The 24,215-nt window shown below is 48.2% G+C and overlaps 1 protein-coding gene across 3 annotated transcripts in view; it reads right to left on the bottom strand.

Annotated features, from left to right (window-relative positions):
• EPHA10 (EPH receptor A10) overlaps positions 1-23,531 on the bottom strand; it is a 39,509-nt gene extending 15,978 nt beyond the window's left edge. Inside the window, exons 1-5 of one of the 3 annotated variants that reach the window (XM_083452851.1) lie at positions 23,407-23,531; positions 11,781-11,845; positions 9,453-10,122; positions 2,716-2,871; positions 2,023-2,358 (exon numbers count right to left, since the gene is read on the bottom strand). In XM_083452851.1, the coding sequence (XP_083308977.1) occupies positions 2,023-2,358; positions 2,716-2,871; positions 9,453-10,056 (1,096 nt within the window). In that variant the 5' untranslated portion in view covers positions 10,057-10,122; positions 11,781-11,845; positions 23,407-23,531. Of the gene's footprint in view, positions 1-2,022; positions 2,359-2,715; positions 2,872-9,452; positions 10,123-11,780; positions 11,846-13,094; positions 13,407-14,142; positions 14,256-23,406 lie in introns of those variants that run through there. The other 2 variants (XM_083452849.1, XM_083452850.1) reach the window with 2 other exon arrangements.
• Positions 23,532-24,215: the final 684 nt, after the last annotated feature.

Here is a 24,215-nt window from a genome sequence, read left to right as displayed (position 1 = left end):
AGGTCTGAGGGACAGTGGACCGGTCCCCTGCTGAAAAAGCTTGCTGACCCCTGCTGTAAACCCTACATAAACCCATAGTGGAGTCCCTAAGACGCTTCGTATGCCTCTGACAGCTCCTGCAGCCAAGCTAGTGCCAAACGTATTGCTCTGCTTTCCTTTGAACCACCTCAGCATGGCCAAGAGGGGAGTCTTGTTGTCTGGGCAGCCCAGAGCCTCCATACACACTGCCCAGGCTTGCACCCCAGGGAGGTCACTTTGGGGCTGCTAACGCATCGGGTTTGACTTCACCCACAGAGGTGCACTCCACTATCTCTTGAGACAGACGTACACCAACAAGCTGGAAAGCAGAAAGTATGCAAGCTCTTTTAAAGAGGCTAAAACCACCACACAAGCTTTCATGCTGTGAACTACTGCTGTAAATACACTCTGTGCTCATTCATATTTCAGACACACACCCCTCCCCCTCCCACCACATTGCCCATATCCCGGAAAAGCAAACATTAAATTATTCACTACCCCATGGCTTGATTTGATCACTCCGGCTCCCTGGGACACCAATGCTCTCCTTAATTAAGAAGCCAACCAAGAGAGAGGAAAAGGACAGCACAGGAGCATGAATGGGAAAGGAAACAAACTGAGCAAGTGAGCCTAGCTTTGAGGGGAGGCAGAGGAAAATGATGATAAAATTTATTTTATTGTACCCTGTCCATCTGACTGGGTTGCCGCAGCCACTCTGGGCAGCTTGGGCAGCTGCAGCCTTCAGGGTGGGCAAAGGACAGCCTATTTCAGCTTCTCATTCTTTCTCTACATCAGTTTGCAATTTATTAATGTCAAGCCTGAGCATTTGTCAGCATTTCATTTCCCCAAGCAGAGGCACACTAGTGAAAGGAATCTCTTCCAATGCGTATTTGCATAATGCTTTCACTAATATTGGACTTGAAATAGGTTTTTTAGCTATGCCGTTTTTAAATATATGTTTTTATTGTGTTGTGAAATCACTTTAAGATGCTTCGCAGGAAGCGAGTCCAGCCTTTCTGTTGAAGATCAGCATAGCAAATTTTGAAAGGGAGCTGCATTTCAGTTCACATATTGTTCCAGGAAGTGCAAACCAAATCTCTCCCCTCGCTACCCCCACTGCTATCTAACAGGCCGAGAAAGCAGAGGTTGTGTCACAGGCTCTTTCAACTCTGATTTTGAACACCTCCCCGCTGCTTTCTCATCCACTTTCCAATGAAGACTCTGATCTCTTGCTTTGCAGAGACCTGAAGAAATGTTTCATAAGGAGTTTGACCCTGCCTGTGAACTGGTTTCACATAGACCATAGGAGGATTCTGGCTCAGCAGTGGGGTGAGCCTCAGAGATGTGCTGAAAAGAGGGCAATGAGCTCTCTCCCCCATAATGCCCAACCTGGTCTATTAATAATCCATTATTACCTTGTTTTCCTGTCAGAGAGGAATTCAAGGCAACTCTGAACAGTTTATTTCTCCCTCTCTCTTTCCTGCCCTGTTGTGACCCTGCAAGTAGGTACTGAGTGTAGGGTAAAAGAGGTGAGTGCCCTGCAGAGGCCAGGCAGGTAAACCCAGGTTCAGCCTCTGATTTCCCTCCCCCACCCCCCACAAGATCAGTACTTAGTTTCTCAAGATAACTTGCAGCTAGTTCTGAGGCCATCTCTCTCCCCTCCACCCACATGCCATCTTGAAAGCCAGTGTGGCACAGTGTTTCGAGTGTCAAATGAGGACCTGGGAGAGACCAGGGTTCGAATCACCACTCAGCCATGAAGCTCACTGGGAGACCTTGGGGACCAGGCACTGCTTCTCAGCCTCACCTACTTCACAAGGTTGTTGTGGGGAATAATGAGGAAGGGGGCAGAACCACGTGTCCCCCCTTAGGCTTCTCAAAGGAAATATATAAATGCATTAAACAAATAGATCATAAAATCTTTCGTAAGCCGTAGGCTGAAAGGCAGGCACATCGAGCAGGGAGAATACCTCCCCCCACAAAACACCCCACCTGCTTTCCTACCTGTCAGCCCGGTAAAGATGGTCATTTCTGCGTATGGCTGCTCAGATGAGCTACCCAAGCCTGAGACACCATTGACGGCCTCCACGCGGATGGTGTAGTTGGCCTGGGGCAGCAAGTTCATGAGGGTGGCTGTCCTGCCCACCAGGCCCCTCTGCTGGGGCACGAAGCTCACCCCATGGCTGCAGGGTGTGCACTGAGAAGAGGGGGAGCAGTGAAGGCACAAGAGGTTATAGGAGATGTCGCTGCGCCCCCCCAAGTCCACCGGGGGGCTCCACTCGAGGACTAGGGTGGACTGCTTCAAATGGTAGACGAGGTTCACAGGTGCCGATGGGGGTCCTGCAAACAAGACGGTGGTTAGGCATATCAGCGGCAAGGGGTGAGGGTGTTGAATGGCAGCCTAACTTCAAAGGGCACTTAAAATGGTAGAGCCCTGTTTTTAAATAAGCAAAACAGGTGGCCATTTTGCCACTAGTTTTCTTGCTATTCTGCCTCTGGAGCTGTCATGCAATGCAATGCCATCATGGCATTCTGCAGCTCCAGGCCCAAGATTCAGAAAAGCCACACCCCCATTGGTCACACACCCACACCTGCTTGCAAAGGTGCTTGTGTGATTGAGGATGCCTCTTAGCACCCCTCACTGATGGATGAGCCAACCTTGGAATCTCTACTACCAGAAAGAAAAGGATGCCTTACGGGTGCAGGGTGCAGATGGCAAGTCTGAAGGGGCCCGGGTGTAGGTCGCCTGGCAGAAGCAAAAGGTGGAACCTTCCTGCTGTGTAAAGCTGTGTGGAGGGCAGGGAGAGCAGCGCAGAATCCGAGCAGACCTCTTGTAATATCCAGGAGAGCAGGCTGAAAGGAGACAGCAAGAGGCAACAGAGCTGAGGCCAAGGGAAAGGGAAAAGGCATTTCTGGGGAAGAACCCAGCACAAAACAGGCAACGAGTCGCAAAGAGGGGAATATATTTAAAAGGTGTATTGGGGAAAGTGTTGCTGCACCCAGAGGAAGACATGAAGCTCATAGGTTCATCTTGCTCAGGACTGCCTACCCTGGCTGGCAGCAGCTCTCGGATTCCAGGCAGAAGACTTTTCCAGCCCTGCGTGAAGACTGAACTCCACGGAGCAGTAGAGAAGGCAAACCTTGTTCCTTCTCTTCATGCTTTCCAGCAATCAAAAGAGTCAGAGACTCCTTCACCCATCACAGGGTCTCCATTTAAAATGGTTCTTTCAACTTACTATCTGGGGGAAACTATGAAAACTTCTGCCAGTGGTCTTTCAGCTATACATTCCAAATTTTCGAATGCAAAACCTCCTTAAGGTTTGTCCCTTGTAAAACTGTGCATCACAGCGACAAATTACTAGATAATGCGTTGCCATTCTACCAAGACCTTACACAGGAGAAACTAATGGTGGAGAGTTAGTGCAGAAGGCTGGCTTGGAGTATTCTGGTTATGGGAGAAATCAGACAACCCTACCATAGACACATCACTCTCCACAGAGTTCTCAGCAAAATGTCAGGAGAGGAAGATCACACACAAAATGCAACTTCTCCTTCTGCCTCTTCAAGTCATTGCATACAATATGTAGCATGGCAGAGAAAATAGCAAACTCTTGGTGTGGATAGGTCTAATCCCCCAAAGAAAATCACCTACCAATTTTGTTCTCACTTGGTACCCACTACATTTACTCCCTGCGCTTGTGTAACAAATGGGTCCCCCCCAGGGCAGCCAAAGATTCCATTCGCTTGACAAGGATTGCACAAAACAAGTAGCAATGCTTGTAATTTTCAGAGTTGTCTCCTTGAAAATTAAGTGTCAGGGGGGAAATTGTGTGAGCCTCTGCTGTGATTTCCATACCCGTAATTATTTCAGACAGGCAATGTAATATGTGGCTCAGCACAATAATGAAGCAGGAGGCTTGAGGGACACTATGAGAGGGAGGATGCGCCAAGGAGACAGAGAGGGAGAAAGTGGCAGGATCAGTGAGATGCTGCAAAAGCGAGCAGCAGGTCCCCGATTCCTCTGCTCTGGTATTACAGAGTTCTCGGGTGGCAGACGTCACTCATGCAATTCTGAGATGAGAAGTGGCTCTTTCAGCTGTTCTGAGTCCACAGTCTAGCTGCATGAGGCCTGAGCTGCAGCTCCTGTTGACCTTCCACTGAACCACATGGTTGATACATCAGGCTAGAATTCCCATTGTCTGGACATGCAAGAAACTCCTCCATAAGGGAAGGCCACTGGTCTTTTACAGGATCAGAGCAGCTATGGTTACATGCAGAGTTGTGGTTCACACAAACTGGCAGGGCCAATTCATGCATTGCCAAGTCCAGGAGGGAAAACTGGAAAGCTCCACAGTCCCAGGGGTGCCTTTCTTGCAACCATCTGGCAGACACAGAGAACGCAGACAGCTCTTCTTCTACTGTCTAATCTGCACACATGCACAATTGTGAAGAGGAAGCAGGTGCTGTTGAATGGCTTTTTCTCCTAGAAGACAAGCTTCATGAACCTGACCAGCAAATCTGACCAGGAGAGCTGAGAGGAAGAGACGAGATGGGCAGGAGATGGGATGATAGACAAATCACCATGGATTAACTCCAGATTCTGCCTTGATCTTGAAAGTGGAAGGAATGACACAATGAGGGTCTTGTAGCCCAGAATAAATAGGGAGATTGTTAGAGAAACCAGACTACTATAAATTACATGGTTTTTGTTGATATACTATGCTCTGCTTTTTTGCCCTGTAAACTGCCTTGATAGTCCTTTGAAAGACAAGGTAGTATACTGATAATTTTAACAAAGGATTTTTAAGTCTACATGGCCAGATGAATTGCACCCTCAGTTGCAAAAGCAGATTGTGGCTATTACGGTATTTCAGAACCACTGACTGTAGCCTTTGAGAATTGCCTGAGAAGTGGAGATGGGTGAATGTCCTCTACTCCCTAACTGCAAAAAAGAGAAAAGTACAGAAACTACAGACCAGAGAGTTCAATACTGATACCAGGCAAACTTCTAGAGCAGACGAACCCTGGTTTGCCCCAGCAGGGCCTTTCAGCTACACCGGCCTCTGCAAGAGAGGATTATGCAGATTCCAGACTGCTATCAGTTACTGAAGGTCAAGTTTGAGAGAGAAACAGAAGGGCCCAGACAGCCATTCACTCCATCTTGCCTAATTATTATTAACCCCAATTACACCATGCAGCTTAATTATGTTCCTGGACACTTCTGTAGAATCCACCAGCCAATTAAAGTTGTCCCCTGGTTTAATGGGCACAGGAGCCATTAAGAGGCAGGATCCTTCCTCCTCCAACTGTCTCGTGCCAAATTTAACAGCAGGCAGAACAAGAGGAAGTCCTTCTTTTGTGTGCAGCAAGTCGACTTCTGTCGACACAGGAGGGGCAAATCCTGCAAGAGCTTCTCACAGAGAAGGTGGACTTGATAAGCAGAACTCCTATCCCTAACCCAAAGGAAAGAAATTAATTTCTGAGCTTCTTTCCAAGTCCACCCTGAAATGAGTTCAGGCTCTTCCACTACCTTTGCTCAGAATATTTTCAGAGGCCTGAGGCACTGCCAGCAAATTATCTCTTCATTTCTTGGCACAGGGCTGGCAATTGCCTCTGCAACAGAGGCTCCCTGCAAAGCGGCCACTTTCCTCAGCCACGCCTGCCTGCCACAAAGCCAGCAGAATATTAACACAGCACAGCCTCCCACCACTGCTGTCAAAGCCAGAGAGGAACATGCTGTAATAGAAATTCTCCTGCAGCACCAATTTATGCCTCTGTCAAGGAGAAGTGGCTGACAGTTATTTTTGGAACTGGATCTCCATCACATTAATTTGATGGCTGGTTGAAGTTGTCTCATTTGCAAGAAACCCAGCTGATAAATATTAACCTTGGACTTCGCTGGAAGTCTCCTTGCTGCTGCTGCTGAGCGAAGGGTGTGAGAAAGATGGGCAGCGTTTGCAGGAGTTGTCAGCTGCTTCTTGTGCTGGAGGGCTCCAGATTCACAAAAGTACGTGCCCAGCAGGATGCGAAAACATTTCTCGCCTTCTTCCTATAGCCAGTGATGGAAGGCCCAGTGGGCTAGCTTGCTAACCATAGTTTAGCATGAGCATGACCCTATCCTATTCTATTCTGGGGCCTGTGTGCCTCCCCTCCAGCACAGCTGCAACAAGACTAGAAGACTTTGCTTCTGTTTTATATTAACTGCAGCTTAAAAAATCATCCAGCGCCATGGTTAGAGCCATAGTTAGTCGTAACCATGGCTAGTGTAAACCATGTATGATATGATCTTGGCTCCTTTGCACTAGCCATAGTTAAAACTATAATTAAAATTAACCACAGTTTATCAACTTCAGATGACAAGCTAAACCATGGGTAATCAATAAGCGAAGTTGAATCTTTCAGCTTCCTTGTGACTGCATCAGAGTCAGGTGGGAGTTCAGAACTCGAAAGGAGGAGGAGGCTTCTCCTTCATCTACTGCATCATGAAGCTCCACTCACTGGAGTAACATCCAAGCACAGCCAGTGACTTCAGCAGAAAGAGAGATCCGCAGATGAGCAGCCACAAAGCTAGGCAGGCTCATCGCCCCCCTGCATTCCAGATAAGCACAGAGGAGCATTTGACTACAAACACACAGTCACAGAGTTCCTCTCAACTTTTTTGGGGGTGGGAGTGGGGGATAAACTTGCCACATCCTTAAGGTGGCTACTTTGGCCAACTGAGAAGTTTTAAAACAGTAAACAGCTGAAACAATATCATGCAAACATTTCCACAAAAGGTTCCATATGCCATTCTTTATAGAGAACTGTGAAAATAGATGGATTGCAGGAAATTTTTTGGTCTGCTGAGCTAGTGGAGCAGCTGTCACCATCAGGGCACCTAATGCCTGCTTTGCCAGTGTCCTCAGGATATGGACTTCACTTCATGATCATGGGAACAGAATCACAGAATTGTACATTTGGAAGGGATCACAATAATTATTTAGTCCAGCCCCCTGTGAAGCAAGAATAATAGCTAAAGAATCCCTGACAGATGGCTATCTAAATTCTGCTTTAAACCTCCAATGGAGAGTCCACTACCTTCCAAGGGAACCCATTTCTCATCAAATAGTTCATGCCATCAGAAATTTCTTCCTGATGCTTGGTTGGAATCTCATGTCTTGTCATTTGATTCTATTGATTTACCGTATCTTTTGCTCTATAAGACTCACTTTTTCCCTCCTAAAAAGTAAGGGGAAATGTGTGTGCGTCTTATGGAGCGAATGCAGGCTGCGCAACTATCCCAGAAGCCAGAACAGCAAGAGGGATTGCTGCTTTCACTGCGCAGCGATCCCTCTTGCTGTTCTGGCTTCTGAGATTCAGAATATTTTTTTCTTGTTTTCCTCCTTCAAAAACTAGGTGCGTCTTGTGGTCTGGTGTGTCTTATAGAGCGAAAAATGCGGTAGGTCCTACCCTCTGGAGCCGCTGAAAAAAAAGCTTGCTCTGTCTTCTATGGGACAGCCCTTCAGATATTTGAAGATGTCAAGTGTATCCCCTCTCAGTCTTTTCTTCTCCAGGCTAAATATGCCTCAACTGTTCCTCACAAGGCTTGATTTTCAGACCCTTGATCAACTTGGCCACCCTCTTTTGCATACATTCTAGCTTGTCAATATGCAGAACTGGACACCTCCCTCCCTTCTTCCAATCCCACCTCAAACCTCCTAGATATAGCCTCCCAAAAAGGGGAAGGAATAATGGGCCTCTCTTTCAGGGCTATTTTCATTCATTCATATTCAAATATATGCAGTTTTAATCAGTTAATCAACTTTCTTTAATCAGGAAATTGCCCTAGTTAGCATACATGTGTCAGGGGTGTTTGATCATGTCATTAGGGGGGAACTGCTGCATGGAGCAGGGGAGGCGGGGGGGGAGGGGGAAGAGACCCATCATCTCCACAAGGTCAAAGCAGGGCATGAAAACCAACCAGGAGACGGTCAATACTGCTGGTGCTTTGGGTTTTGCAAGCAAGCTCCAAAACTGGAAGAAGTCAAAATAAAAAGAAAGAGAGAAGAAAACTAAATGAGGAGCGTCTTCCCCCGAAGTAGCCAAATATGCAAAACCATGCTTATTAAACACAGTTTTTCTGCAGACAAATCCAGGCCAGTCATGGAAAGAAATGAGGGGAGTGGGGTGGGCTGGCCAAGCCATTTTTAATTAAAATGCACAAAAGTCACATTCCACTGAAAAAAAAGGATTGCTGCCAATTTGAGGGGCTGGGAAGACTGTGTGCTTTTCTCAAGCCTTCCTGGCAACCCGTAAGTGTTGTGTCGAAGTTGTGTGTTAGAACTGGCTGTTGCCCTGAGGCCAGAATCACCACTTTGCCCTGGGATAATTTAAGCTTCTCCAAAGATGTCATTGGAGTTAATGCCTCATCTACAGTTGACCAGTGATAAGCCTTGTGGAAACTCTCAACCAATTAGAATAACTTTGAGGGACAACACCCCGTTTGCCCCTTTCCGACTCTACCCCCCTTAGCAAATGCTGAAAGTCTCCTAAACTGCCCTGCATTCCATGCCTCCACCTTCATTCTAGGCCAAATGTTGCTGGACTACAACTCCCATCATTGCCGATCACTGGCTGGGGCTGAATGGAGCTCAGCAGAAATCTGAGTCCAACCAACCACATCTGCAAGGGCAGAGTTGTCTTCCTGCTTAAGTTCTGGACCCACTTCCAAATGAAGAAAAGCAAGGCGAGCATCAAGGCAGAAGCAAAGCAAAGCAGCCTCCAAGCCTGGAGCACTGAGATCAACTGCGAGAAGCAAGGACACCAGGCAGGGATAAAAACCACCTTGCAAACCCTTCCGGTTTCTGGTCACCCTGACAGGAGGAGCTGGGCAGTTGATGGACGATGTGTCAGCCTCACATGGTGGACCTAGGGCAGTTGCCCTCAGAGCGTGTGGGTAAATCAACAGAGAGAGCAAAGACTGGAAGAAATCCACTTCCACTTCCTCCCTCTCTCTCAAAAAAAGTGTTTCTAAATTATTGTAATTTTAATTTAACCAAGCCCCTTGACAAGACTCTCCTGCTTTTGCTGATCCTGAAAATGATTACATCTGCAGGCTCATTAAGACTGCAGCGCATGAGATCATGTCCAGTCTCATAATATTTTTAAGGATGGCTGTTAAATGATTCAGGGATACCACAACTCAAGAGAGAAAAATCCAACAATGGGTGTATTGCCGTTGGCATGGAGAGGAGAGGCTCCACAATCTCAGGTGCCTTTAGATGCCATCATATCTTAGCCCAAAGGCCCTGGATGCACATACACAGTAAGGGCTGGTTACAGCAAATGGCGAGTTCTACAAAACACATGATTGGCCCGTTAGAACCGGGTGATGGGGTGGGTGGACGACGCAGCCTCAGCGTAAGGGAAAGGGTACAGACAGCCGTTCCTTTTACCTTGACACCTGCTGCCCTTTTCTTCAAAGCCAGCCCTGCAGGTGCACTTCCCAATGGGGACCAGCCACTCCCCCTCTGCGCTGCAGTGCATCCTGGGAGGGCCGTCTGCCTCCACCTCGGAGTGGTTGACGCAGGCCCCTTTCACTTCCACCAGGGTGGCAAAGGAAGCTTCTGCTACCGTGTCGGGGAAGGCGGCCAAGTTCCGCACCGTGGAGAGGCACTTCTTGTAATAGACCCGCACGGACACCAGTGCCACGCAGGCGCCCACATCCTGGAAGCCCAGGTGGAAGCCCCTCTTGCTGAGGTGCCCAATCTCCCTCAGCTCCACGTTGAGCTTCATCTTCCGCTCGCCCAGATCCCCCTGGGTGAAGCTCTCGTCAGCAGCGATGGTGTCTATCTTGGCGTACTTCTGCTCGCTGACGTTGGGGCCCAGGCTGGAGTCGGACTCTGCGTAGTAGAGGTTGAAGGTCTCCTTGCAGGTGCCCCCCACCCCTGGGATGCTGTTGCAGTCCCTGAGGGTGAATTTCACCTCCACAAAGATCCTCTGGCCACCCTGCCGAGAAATCCACGTGGTCTGCAGCCAGTTGTTCTGGTTCGGCTCCATGACGTTACAGATCTGGTATGTGCGGATGGGCCGGTCCTTCTCGTCCACCCCACTGATCTCTTCCCACTGCAGGGGATATGAAAGGAGACACACCTATTATTCCGTGGAAATGGCTACTTCGCAATGCTTGGGGTCCTCCCTGCAAAGGAGCCCGTCTGTCATTGGTGCCAATCAGGGCTTTTTTTTCCAGCTGGAACTCAGTTCTGGTACCTCTCAGGTAGGCTCCATTGCCATTATAAGAGAACAAGGGAGGTGTTCATGCTGAATTCCAGCACCTCTTTTTTCTAGAAAAATAGGACTGGTGCCCTGGTGTTTGTTTCAAAGTCCATGAGAATTGGCAGAAAAAAGGAAGATATGTGATTAAATGAAGCGGATTATATACACATCTTTTGGAACTGTTCTCAAATACCAATATTCTGGAAATCTATTTAGGCCAATATCCTTGATATGCTAGGGTATCGTATACCCTTAGAACCTCAAAGATTTCTACTTGGTTATCTGTAGGGATATCGCGGAGTGGGCAGTGGGGTCCGGAGGGAGCACACTCCCCACCAGCGGGCAGCCACAGTCTGCCTGCACGCGTGACCTTGGGGTGCAGGGCAAACTTCCCCTCAGACAAGCCACGGCTGTCGGAACTTCGTCCCCTCTGTCTGACCTTTTGCAGTCTCAGTAGTCTGCAGTGTCCTGTCTGTAACCTTTGTCTCTGAGACCTTTTGTCTCCTTCGTCAGACACTGTGCAAGGTGAAAAAGACGCTGTGGAAACAGGTGCCAAAATAACTTTGTACCACCCCACGATCTTGGGACGGAAGATGTGTAAAGGTCACAGCCCAAAATGTATCTGCCTAGCTTGCATATTTGTCTCAATAAAAGGAGGCTCCACAGGAATGGCCAGCAGCTCGCTTCAGCTCACCTGTGCCCAGCTCACCTGATGATCAACCCCCCGTCTTGTGCCTTCCTTCAGTTATCTATAAGATGTTATTCCACAAAATGATTGAGGAATTGTGTTTAATCTTAGGATTGTTAGGATTTTGGTAGCTAAAAATGGGGGGGGGGGACATATTTCCTGCTACATCCAAATGGATTGCTAAAATTTGGGTTATAGTAACTAAAGCTAACTTATTACAAAAGAATACATATAAACCAGCCTAACAGATTTATGGGGGAGAAATGAGTATATTATGTAATATTTTGGAGCAATAAATTTAACGATAATGACTATGCTTTCACCCTGCTGTAATATTACGATTACTTCTTCACACAAGTTTTTCTTTGGTTTATTTTACTTACAAATAACAAACTTTAAAAGATTAAAAATTAAAAAGAAAAAGCCTAGCAGGCTTCTGAGGCCACCTGGGGTTTCTCAAACCAGATTTCAACAGTTAAAGCCAATGGGGAGCCATCTTCTTGCAATTGCCTGGCCATTAGTAGAGTGAAACAGCTTGCCTACCCTGGGAGACCATGAGTGCCCTTCTCTCTGCCACCAAAGTGACTTCAGGCAGCAGGCAGGGTCCTTGCTGAGGGAGACGCAAAGCAGCCATTCTCTTAATCAGTAAACAAAACTAACCTGGAGGGAAAGATTACCAGCTGGCCAAAGAGAAGAGATTGGGCCTGGGTGTCCTCAGTGGCTTTGTGGGCAGCACCACCACCACTCCCAAGCCAGCCTTACCAGGCCAGGCTCAGTAAGTGTGTTGCAGAACCACAAATGCCCCAGAACAGCCACTCACCCCATTGGAAGGGTGTGACGTCCAGCCCAGTTCAGCTTGCGATTCCTGAGAATCCAGCAAAATGACTGAAAGAGAGAGAGAGAAACGTTAGAAGGAGACTATGCAGGGGAGCCTGTCCCTGAACTCTCCCTTACAGCCCCCCTTGGTTCACTCTGGTTGATCATTAGGGAAGGAATCCGAAAGGAAACTAGCAAATCTATGGCCTGACTGCTGCCTACCAGAGCTGGGCTTGAGGGCTCAGCTGCTGCCTGCCAGAGCTTCTGAGAACTGCTGGCTCCCAGTAGGCCTGTTCCTAATATCTGAGAGGTCCCCTCAGAGCTGGGAAGTACTTGAGGGAAGGCCCAGAACTTGGAAGGACTAGGCCACCCAGAGTTGGTTCTGTGGTGAGGCCCCAAATGGCTTAAGCCTGCCTTTCTGCTAATTGCTCATTGCCCTGAAGCCCTGACTGCCTTACATGCCCAGAGGTGCCAGTCATGTGATTTAACTGCTTCTGCTCTGTGACCCTGAATATGGATGCTCCCACTTTGAACCAAGGCTCATTTTCTCAATCAATTCCCTCCGTCCCCCAGTGGCAGTTTTGCAGGGCAGAGACTGCTGGAGAGAGGTAAAGAGTCATCTCGATCCAACGACAGCTTCATTATCCTGCCCAGGCATCTCACAGAAGAAGCTGTTTGACCAAGAGATTCAGGGCACATCCTCCCCTTGACAAGCAAAGCAGCAGCAGCTGCCACAGTGACTATAATAAAGATTTCGTAGGACGCTCCTGCCAATCCAAGCCAGTTCGTTCCCACAAGACCAAAGCAGTGCAATGTTCAAGCAGTGAATGCTTTCGTCTGCCAGGGACACTGCTCTTTGCAAGCCAGACGGCAGCTAGCGCAGGAACAGAAGCAGCATGCTCTGGTTATTTCATTCCAGAAGTGTAACACACTTCTTTCTTTAAATAATAATAAAAAACATTTCAACCAGGCCTTTAGCTGGTTAATAGTCCACGGTCTTCTAAATTTGTCTGTGGGGAGGGGATTGGGTTATTGTTTTAGTTTTAATTATTTACTTGTGTTTTTATCTTGTATTTTATTCTGCAAACCACCCTGCGATCTTGTGACGGAAAGGTGGGATATAAATTTGATAAATAAAATTCTCAGGGCAAAAAACAAAAGGAAACAAAACACCAGCCCGTTTTATCAAAAGCAATTCTAGAGCCAAACGGAACAGATGATAGCCATAGCAGGCAGCATATTTGCCGTCAAAAGCTCATCTGGAGGCAGCAGCAAAACCCACAGCTGACAGCAGGCAACAAAGGAGGAGAGGCTTTACCTGGCAGGAGGAAAATCCTCCTCCCCAGCAGGACTCAAATGAGGCTCCATCCTCTCACTTCTTGAAGGAAACCTTACTGGACCTTCTTGCTAGGAGCTGCCACTGAAACCGCCCTGAGTTGAGGGCTGGCATCTCTGGAAGCGGCCTCTCTTGGGCATAGGAGGTTCAGCTCTGTGCAGCATCCAGGACTGTCCCTGCCCGCGGGCAAAGACTGGGATTGGGGAAAGGGGGGTGTCGGAGGCAGCAGGAACAAGGAGCAAGCGAGAGCTGCCTGCCTGAGCCCGGGAGCTATCGGTAGGGAAGATTTCTAAACATCTGCGGGGGTGACAAGCCTAGCCCACCGACAGTCAGTCCATCCGAAAGCCGTCGAGGTCGAGCCCCGTTGGCGCTGAACGGTCCCGTCCCCGTCCCCCCCCCCCCCCGTCCCCCGAGCGCCGGGCTGGGCAGCGGCGTCCCTGCCAGGGCCACTGGGCGAGAAGGGGCGCGCCGAGCCCATTGAGGAGAGATGGCGCTCCTCCGCAACCACTTCCCTGCCGGGGCCTGGAAGACGGTTCCCGAAGCAAGCGAGCGACCTTAAGGACCCCCGACGATCGGTGGGTCTCCCGACGGGCTCCCCGTTCTCAGCCGCCCCCCAGACTCCCTCTGGAGGCGCTGGCTGCAACGTTCGACGTAGGAGACGGGCTTTCCGGCGGCCCAGCGCTCGGAGCGGAGCCAAAGGGAGACTCTATGTGCCGCCGCAGTCTACCCCGGGTCAGTCTACCCCTTCTGGGCCGGCCACGAAACACCAAGAAAAGGTTGCGGGAGGGGAGGAAAGGAAGAGGTTTTCCTGGGGTACCCTGGCGGGGGGTGAGCTTTAGGAAAGCCTCGCCCGCCGCCTCCCCCCCCCCCATGGGGGGGACAAGGGGGCTGATGACCCAGCAGAGCATCCATGCTCGTGGGCACTCTACCTCCGAGAGGTGGCTCTTCTCCAATGGGACTGCCTGGCCCTGGCGGAGGGCGGCGTCCCCTCGGTGGAGCCTCCCTGGCTAGGCGCAGTCCTCCCCCCTACCTTGCTCCGCGGAGGCAGCGCGCACGACCAGCCCGAGGAGGACGAGGCGCGGCAGTGCCATGGCCCCGCGCGCCGGCGAGGCTCCTCATGCTGCCAACCCGCTCCAGCTGCCCGCTGCTGCCAGGCAACTGCCTCCGCGCGCCGCCACGCCCACCGGCCAATAGGGGTCGGCGGGCGAAGGAGAGAGGCGGGGCTGGCGGGCCGGGTTGCCCGGGGGCGTGGTCAGTAGTTGGTCTACGTCAGTGTTTCCCCCTTTTAGCTGGTATAAAACTCCCCCGCCCCGCCCGCCCCCACCTTGAAACCTAGCTCCCCTTAGGTTAAACGACTGCAATACCGGGGGTTTTAATTACAGATCATAGAATTGCACAGTTGGAAAGGACCCCTCCCCCGGGTCATAGAATCACAGAATCATAGAATCATAGAGTTGGAAGAGACCACAAGGGTCATCGAGTCCAACCCCCTGCCAAGCAGGAAACACCATCAGAGCACTCCTGACATATGGTTGTCAAGCCTCTGCTTAAAGACCTCCAAAGAAGGAGACTCCACCACACTCCTTGGCAGCAAATTCCACTGTCGAACAGCTCTTACTGTCAGGAAGTTCTTCCTAATGTTTAGGTGGAATCTTCTTTCTTGTAGTTTGGATCCATTGCTCCGTGTCCTCTTCTCTGGAGCAGCAGAAAACAACCTTTCTCCCTCCTCTATGTGACATCCTTTTATATATTTGAACATGACTATCATATCACCCCTTAACCTCCTCTTCTCCAGGCTAAACATGCCCAGCTCCCTTAGCCGTTCCTCATAAGGCATCGTTTCCAGGCCTTTGACCATTTTGGTTGCCCTCCTCTGGACACGTTCCAGTTTGTCAGTGTCCTTCTTGAACTGTGGTGCCCAGAACTGGACACAGTACTCCAGGTGAGGTCTGACCAGAGCAGAATACAGTGGCACTATTACTTCCCTTGATCTAGCCCAGCCACGCCACCTGCAATGCAGGAATCGTAACAAAAGAATCCGTGGCAGATAGTCATCCAGCCTCCGTTGAAAAACCTCCAAGAGAGGAGAATCCGCCGCCTTCCAATGTTTTGGGGTTTTAACAATAACAATGAATCAAAGTGCTTACAATTTTTTTAAAAAATCAAAAACTTCACATGAAGTTTTAATTTTCAGAGTCTGTTTTAATTATTATTAATCTGTGCACAGATGTTGCACGCTTGTCAAATGCCTTTGTTTTAATAGCCATAAGAGCAGGAAGACCAGCTTCACAAAGACATTTGGATCAAAATGTCTTTGACAGCTGAATCACACTTGATTCCCCAAAACTCCTCTTGGAGATGCTCTAGCAAGGACTGAAGGGCAGTGATGAAAGGCTTCCTCACATGGTGCTGCACAATTGGCAGGATGGTCTGCTCAGTTCCCTCTACCAGAACTATAGAGCTGGAAGGGACCCAGGGTGTCATCTAGTTCAACCCCCTGCAATGCAGGAATGTGCAGCTGTCCCGTATGGGGATCAAACTGGCAACCTTGGTATTATCAGTGCCACACTCTAACCAACTGAGCTATCAATTGTGTGCAGAATCAAGTTGCCGCCCTAGGCTGCTTTCCCCGAGGGTTTCTAGATGGTCTCACTCCAGGTCTGGTGACTCTGAGAGGCCTGACTAGGAGATGAAGGCATTTGGTGAGCGAAGCCAAAAGAGATTGATAAATTAGTATGAGGGATTGGCTTGCTAATGGAGCTCCTTTGTCTCTCATGTCCAGCTGAAGTGGCAGGGGAGGGAATTGTGAGTGTAATACTCTTCTAAGAAAACAAAAGCAAAAAATTGTTTAGTTCAGGGCCCAACTACCTGTAGAAACAGAAAACCTATTAACTTTACATCTATAATAATATGCCACCATTGGCTGAGAAGGTCCCTAGACCAGCTCTGCTTTGCATTGTCTGCAGAAGAAGGATCATGGGGTGCTAGACAAGGCAATGGTGCAAAAACAGGAGGACGTGAAGAGTATTGAGAAGGACATGAGGGAAAAATGCCTGCCTGAAGGTGTAAGTGAAGCAGAGGCTGTTTTTCTGGCCCCAAAGAAAAAGGACCCATACTAGCATGGCTTCAGCAGTTTAACTCAGTGGAAACTAAGTTGATTTAATCATCTATAGCAGGCATGTCCAACAGGTCAATCGCGATCTACCGGTTGATTGCGGGGATGTTTGTGGTTGATCACGGTATCACTTATACTAGTGATCTCCTGGGTGATCATTATTGGTCCCCCAAAAAAGCTCAACAACTCTGGTCAATCCTTCCCCCCCAAAAGCTCACTGCCAGTTTTTCTATACTGGGAGTAGATCGCAGTCTCTTGCGAACTGGACGTGCCTGATCTATAGAACCATGGAGTTGGAAGTTGCCTAAAGGATCATCTAGTCCAGCTCCTGAAATGCCAGAATCACAGCTGTTGCCAGTTGTTGAAGTGCTTCCTAACTACATCCACCTGGCGTGTGTAATTTCCTCCCCACTTTTCCAGCTGCACAATTGTTGTTTCAACCACACACTAAAAATATCTCCCTTAAATCAAAGATAATTTTATAGGTAATAGCAATGGCATATATAGTATGTGTGAAATTCTCACAATTCACTGCAGCCTGCATGATGCGCTACTGTGCTGTATATATTGTACATCACACCAACCGAGAGGTAATGCTGAACTCCTGTGCACCCATGATGGCATGCTGATCATGTAATAAGCGGCACATGATCTTCACATACCACTTCACACTTTCATATTTTAATTTGGGTGGGTTTGGTTTTTTTTACTTATATTGTACATATTTTTTGGAAGCACTCATCCTCCCCTGCCGATCTTCATACATACACTCCCCTGGTTGAGAAACACTGGTCTTGGTACTCAGATACTGTCAATCAAATAAGCTCATCCATATATTTTTTTAAAAAACAAACAAACACAAAGATTATTTGATGAGGAGGATTAACAAATCTCTTAATAAAGAGACCCTGCCAAGGAGGGTTTTGAACTGTGCTGGATCCAGGAGTGAGCAGGAAACCAGTGGAAGGATGCATTAAGCTTATGTGGTCAGAGTGACAAGAGAGGTGAATCGTTCAGTGGGTTTTGCAGGCTGAAGCTGTACTGAGATAACATCACAAATAGGATGAAGCTTTGGAAAAGTTGCCGTTTAATCCATCCACCCTTGAAGTCATCACATACAAATTGATCCGTCTTTTTCCACTGCAGTAAACTCACATGACCTGCTCTTTGGGGATCTGGTCTTCACATCCACCATCTGCATAATCGTGTGTGCAAGTACAGAGTGCATTTCCATCTGAGTGAGTTAAAACACTTTCCACACATCCAGGGGATTTTGTGGAAGGACTCCCAGATCAGCAGGGAGGGAAAAGAAGGAAAGCAGCCCATCTGCTTCCAGGGGCTGATGCTGGGGTGGGAAGGGTCGGTGTGGAGGCGAGCATTGGGAGATCATGAGGGTCCAAGCCTTCCTCTCCATCTGTTCTCTGCTGGCCTTTGAAAGCATATCTTTTAAAACAAACATTTGATTCTGCTGCATCTTAATTTCATTTGAATCTATTTGTGGTTCGTTCTGCCTCTCAGGCGAGCTTTGTTTTATTGATGCTGTTTTAGTCTTGTGGGGGGTTTTTTGTGTAACTTCATTCAATTATGAGATAATGGTGTTTGTTTTTAGGCTTCCTTTGCCTCTTTGAGCAACTTCTTTTTGAGGAGGCAGGAGTAATGATTATATTTCTATAAAATAAGCAACCCTGGTGCTGCAACTCTCGCTTCAGGATCAAAAATGCAGTCCTCCTGCTGTGATGAACTGCCACTTCCAAATTACATGCCTCCTTTCATTGGGGCCCCATTTGATTAAACATTGAGTACCTGAGGGATACCTGCATAGAAACCCATGCAGATGTCTGTGCAATGCTGTGGTTTGGACAGAAACTTCATTTTTGGATGTGCAAAAAAGATGCCATTGGGTTAACACAGCAACCGCATGGCAGGGATGGATTTTTGTATCTCTCAGTTGCTCTGATATTCTCTAAGGTCAGTTCTTTGCATGAGAACAAAAGGGGCCTGCTGGGATAAGTCCCATCTAGTCCAGCATCCTGTTCTTATGGTAGCCGACCAGATGCCTGTGGGAAATCAGAGAGCAGGACCCAAGCACATGAGCACTATCTCCTACTGTGATTTCCAGCAACTGCTGTTCAGAAGCATTGCTGCCTCTGAACATGGAGGGAGAGCATAGCCATCATATATTGCTTATGACTGCTTTGGTTATGTTTGTAATTATGTTGTTTTTTAGGTTTTATCATGCTTGAGCAGGGTTTTTAATATGGAAAGGTGGCATACAGATAAAATGATGTATCAATCACGACGAGTAGCTGTCAATAGTTATAGCCTTATAAGATGGAGGCAGCAATGTTTCTGAATACCAGCTTCTGGAAAAATCACAAGAGCGGAGAGGGCTCTTGTACTTGAATCCTCCTTGAGGGTTTTCCACAGGCATCTGGTCAGCCATGATGAGAAGAGGATGCTAGACTAGGATGGGTCATTGGCCGGATCCAGCACATTCTTCGTAATGTTCCTGTGTTCTTAAGAGGGTGGCAGGGAGACCCAAGAGACCAAGCGCAGCTCCTCTGCCCCCCCCACCATAGGCACAGATTTTCTGAGCTGCTTCTGAAAGAGTGTTTGAAACAACTGTGAAAATAACACTCAGAAATCAATACCAACCCCTAGGAGACTTTGAGGACATAAATTCCAGAGACAGGAGCTGAAAGCCTCCATGGGAGAAGGGGGAAATTGAAGCCACGGGAGTACAGAACAAAACTGACTAGTTTTGCTGACAGATGACTTTTCCCCTAACAAGTGTAAGAGCTGCAAAATGAGTCAGGCAGGTAAAACAGCTGTAGTGGCCCGCCTTGAAGAGAGGAAGGGTACAAAGTGAGCTTGGTGATGGTGGGGCTATGGAGGAGCAGAAAACAGGGCTCAGACACCCACCAAATCTCCTCTAGGCTACATCATCATGGAGGCAGATGAGCACCTGCCTTTCCCTAGGGAGTAATGCATTATTATTATTATTAATAATAATACCCCAGTCACTGGTTTCCCCAGCCACTGTGGGCGGCTTCCAACAAAATATTAAAAATACAACAAAACACCAGACATAAAAAACTTCCCTAAACAGAGCTGCCTTCAGATGTCTTCTAAAAGTCAGATAGTTGTTTCTTTCCTTGACATCTGATGGGAGGGCGTTCCACAGGGTGGTCGCCACAACCGAGAAGGCCTTCTGCCTGGTTCCCTGTAACTTCGCTTCTTGCAGTGAGGGAACCGCCAGAAGGCCCTCATAGCTGGACCTCAGTGTCCGGGCTGAATGATGGGGGTAGAGACGCTCCTTTAGGTATAAGACCAAGATCTGAAGCAGGACAGGGAAGCCCCATTTCTAAGGCTCAGAGAGATCCGCCCCCCATCAATCCCAGGAGGCAGGATTTGACAGGCTTAATCCACTCTGGAGATTCCTTGCCTGCAAATTTCACCTGCATATCTGAAAAGAAAAAAGGATGCAGGCATTTTTAGATCCCCTCTTACAATAAACATGGGCGAAACAGAGCCTCAGATCTAACAGAACAAATTCAGACCAGAATAATGAATTACCGTATTTTTCGCTCTATAAGACGCACCAGATCACAAGACGCACCTAGTTTTTGGAGGAGGAAAACAAGAAGAAAAAAAAATTCTGAATCTCAGAAGCCAAAACAGCAAGAGGGGTCGCTGCGCAGTGAAAGCAGCAATCCCTATTGCCGTTCCGGCTTCTGTGATAGCTGCGCAGCCTGTATTCACTCCATAAGACGCACACACATTTCCCCTTACTTTTTAGGAGGGAAAAAGTGAGTCTTATAGAGCAAAAAATACGGTAAATTGGGACAAGGCAGAGAGCATCCAAAACATATTGGGAGGCCTCTCAGTGCTACAGATACAAGGTGAATATGGAGTCTGGATTAAGCTTCCAGAGAGATCCAGATTTTTCTAGGAATTTGTGGTGTTTGTGCCCTATTTTCACTTGCTAGGGTGTTGCCTCCTGTTGTCTACCTGTTGTAGACAAAAAATAAGACTCAGACTTTTTTCTCCCTGGGCAAATGACTGACTGGTGCTGCTTCTGTTGAATCAGCCCTGATTGAAATGAAGAGAATGAACCTCTCTGGGGAGCTCTTTGCCCTAAGAGACATGAGACCATGCAATCCCCAGACAGGTAATTGGTATCTGAGAGACAATTGACAAGGATTAGGGGTAAACAAAGGGAATCAATTATCTGATAAGAGGGTTTAGGTGCTGACACACAATGGAATCAAAATTATCTGTGTCATGGATCAAAGAGAGAATTCCATCCTTACCTGAGACAGCTCCTGCCTGCCCAGTATTGCAGAAGGCAAGAGGAGGAGGGAGTTATCTGCCAGAAACTGGTACTCTGACTCCTGCCATATGGGACTATAATCAGGACAGACAAAATAAAGTCCTTCTTCATGCTGTGTGTGTAGTCAAACTATGGAACTCCTTCCCACAGGAGGTAGTGGTGGGCACCAACCAAGATGGCTTGAATAGAGAATTAGACAAATTCATGGAGGAGAGGGCTATCAATGGCTACTAGCAATGCTGGCTCCACAGTGGGAGGCAGCAGTGTTTCTGATTACCAGTTGCTGGAAACCACAAGAGGGGAGGGGGCTCTTGTGTGTGGGTTCTCCTTGTGAGCTTCCCATGGGTGCATCTGGTTGGCCAGTGTGAGAACAGGCTGCTGGACCAGATGGGCCATCGGCTTGAGCCCACAGGCTCGTCTTGTGTTCTTAGGACTAACACAATTTAGACAGGAGCTGGGATTCTGGGCTACAGAACTCTCTCACTCTCTGACACTCTCTCTCTCTCTCTCTCTCTCTCTCTCTCTCTCTCTCTCCCAGCCTATACAAGACACCTGTGGGGACCATAGTTTAAGAGGAATCTGCCCCATGTCCCTACAGCCAGTAACCTTAAGGGCCCCCCAAAAGCAACTTATTACAGTTCTACATCTTATTGGGATAACAATTTTAAGGGGCCCAGAGATCATTAAGCACAATTGCAATTGCTTTCTGGAGTTACCAGCTGATGGTTGTAAGGATTCTCCACCACCACCACCAATTCTCTTTCCAAAGTTCAGGTGAACCTAACCTGTTGATGTAATATGTCAAGGGATAGTGATGGGCATTCTCCACTGAACACTGGGGGTACAGACAGTGCCTTAAACTGAACCAGGCCATTAGTCCATCCAGTGTAGTAATGTCTATTCTCACTGGCAGCAGATCTCCAGGATTTCAGATGGAGCCATTCCCAGTCCTACCTGGGGATGCCAGGGATTAAACGAGGGACCATCTGCATACAGAACAGGTGAGATACGACAGCCCTTCCCCAGTTAAGCTTTCTCAGCATCTGAAAAGTCAGCCTGCGGCAGGCATTGCAACCTAGAGGGATGGGAGGGGGTCCCTAAGCAGCAGACAGCCCCAGTGGCTGCCTAATGAAGAGAAATAATTAGCACCCGCACTTCCTAGGTCTGGTGGCCCTTCCTCCCTTCCCTTACAAGAGGCTGTATTTACATTGCCTTTGCATTCCTTTGAATCTTCCTTCCTGTATGTCTGTGAGTTGGGAAGCCTGTGGCAGGTTCTAATGGTGGTTTTGCAAATATAATGCTAATTGCTAGATTTTGCAATGAGAAGTGCAGTGCGCAGCAGTACTTCTGTGCCCAGCTGAGCTGCTTCCTACAGGACTCTCTTGCTGAAGCTGTAAACACTTGGAGCCTGAATGGTGTTTATTGGCACAAAAAGACCCAGGAGAGGGGTGCTGAGCACCATTGGCTTTGATAGCATCAGACAGAGCACAGCCCAGGCTGAAATGAAAGTCAGTGTTGGGGCAAATGAATGGGAGCAACCTAGGGGGGTGGGCCAGGGGGGCATTTGATGTGTGCATATAAAACACATAAAGAAACAAAGACATCACGGCAAGAGCAGTAGTGCCAGAATTTATCCCAAGGTGAAAGCAAATGACAACAACAGACCTAGAATGAGGGGAGGGCTCTGATTCCTCATGCCCTCACCCAGGTATCTCTCCAGGAATCAGCAGAGGGACCTTGGCAGGTCGGCAAATGAGCCTGTTCCTGGGCAAGGACTTGCTTCTTTGCTATGGCTACAATTCCACCTGAAACAGTAGAAGGGTGACTTTAGGGAGATACAGTTTTCCTCCACCACCTATAGGCCTGGACCGCATCCACCTGCAACTGAAGCATGGAGCATCTGCCTGGAGTGACAACGGGGCACGGGGCACCCAAGCAAACAGGCAGCTCCCTCTCTCTCGGAAACCTTCATACGAACATAAGGAGAGCCTGCTGGATCAGACCAATGACCCATCTAGTCCGGCATCCTCTCCTCACAGTGGCCAACCAGATGCCCATTATGGAAAACCCACAACTGGGATCTGAACATAAGAGCAACTCTCCCTTCCTGTAGTTTCCAGCAACTGGCATTCAGAAGCACTGCTGTGGAGACAAAGAATAGCCATGATGGCCAGCAGCCATCAATACCCCTCTCCTCCATGAATTCATCTAATCCTCTTTTAAAGCCATCTGAGTTTAGGGCCATCATTGCCTCCTGCGGGAGCAAGTTCCACACTCTCTGTTAACTCTCTGTTGCATGAAAAAGTCCTTTCTTTTATGTGTCCTGAATCTTCCAACATCCAGTTCATTGGATGTTCATGAGTTCTAGTGTTATGAGAAGGAGAGGAGAGGGACTTCTCTTTCCGCTTTCTCCGTGCCATGACTAATTGTAGAAACGTCTATCATGCTGCTTCTTAGTCACCTTTTCTCTAAAAGTCTCCAATGCTGCAACCTTTCTTCATAGGGGAGTGGCTCAACCCCCTTAATCGTTTTGGTCGCCCCTTTCTGAATCTTCTCCAACTCTACAATATCCTTCTTGAGGTGAGGGGACCAGAACTGTACACACTATTCCAAACGCAGTCACACCCCATAGATTTGTAGAATGGCATTATGGCATTGGCAGTTTTATTTCCATTTCCTTCCCTAATGATCCCTACCATGGATTTTACTTTTTTCACATCCACTGCACACTGCGTTAACGTCTTCACTGAACTACCCACAATGACCCGAAGGTCTCCAGCTCCTTTATCCCCAGCTCCTGACTTTCACCGGAGAACAGCTGCTGCTGCCTCCTCCTTCCTTCTCACCCACAGCCACCTTTAGGCCAATGAAACCCTCAGGAGGGCAAAATCCGGCGAGGCGCTTAGGCAGCTCTCTTCCTGCAGAAGTGACATGATCTAAGAGCTGAGCTTTTTTCTTTCTTCCTGCTTTGCCAACTGGGAGATGATCCAGTTTTTTAAGCCTGCAAAAGAGATAGTAATTAACAAGTCTCTTTCTTCACTCGCAAAGGATGTCAAGGAGGTTGGAGGAAAAGCGGGCGTATCGGTGATGTTCTCCGCGGGAAGGCAAAGGTCAGGAGACGGGGCCAGGGAGCTGAGCTCTTCCTCCCCAAGAGGAACCATTTGCTCAGCTCTCTCCTTCAGAGATGAGAGGCTGAGTTTGACTTTCAACATCTGAAAGCCAAGCCAAGGGAGATGCTCCACATTAATGGATTAAATCCAGAGAAAGTTTTGCTGATCTGTGCACACTCCGGAGTTGAGCAATGTTGCTGTGGAGCCACAAGTCTGGGAGCTGATTTCTTTATTTAAGCATTCATTGCCCTACCTTTCCTCAATGAACCCAAGGTGACTGGCTGCATACCTTAAAACAATCACTTTATCTTTCTAGCAACATGCTTCTCATTTTTTTGAAAAAGCATTCCTTACTATTTGTTTGCATGTGGGGTTTTTTTATGGGGGGGTGTTGCCTGTTTGTGTGCCTTTTTGTTTTCCTGTTTGGGCCAGACTCCTATTTGTTTTTGGAAGGAAGCCTTCTTGCCTCTAGTGACTTCTTTGCCTGGTATCCTCATGGCTCTGGTTGTCCCCTTCCTAATCTGAGATTTACATTCCAGCTGAGA

The sequence above is a fragment of the Podarcis tiliguerta genome (genome assembly GCF_965153285.1).
Source record: "Podarcis tiliguerta genome assembly, chromosome: 8".
NCBI lineage: Eukaryota > Metazoa > Chordata > Lepidosauria > Squamata > Lacertidae > Podarcis > Podarcis tiliguerta.
This window is presented reverse-complemented; position numbering and strand designations above follow the sequence as displayed.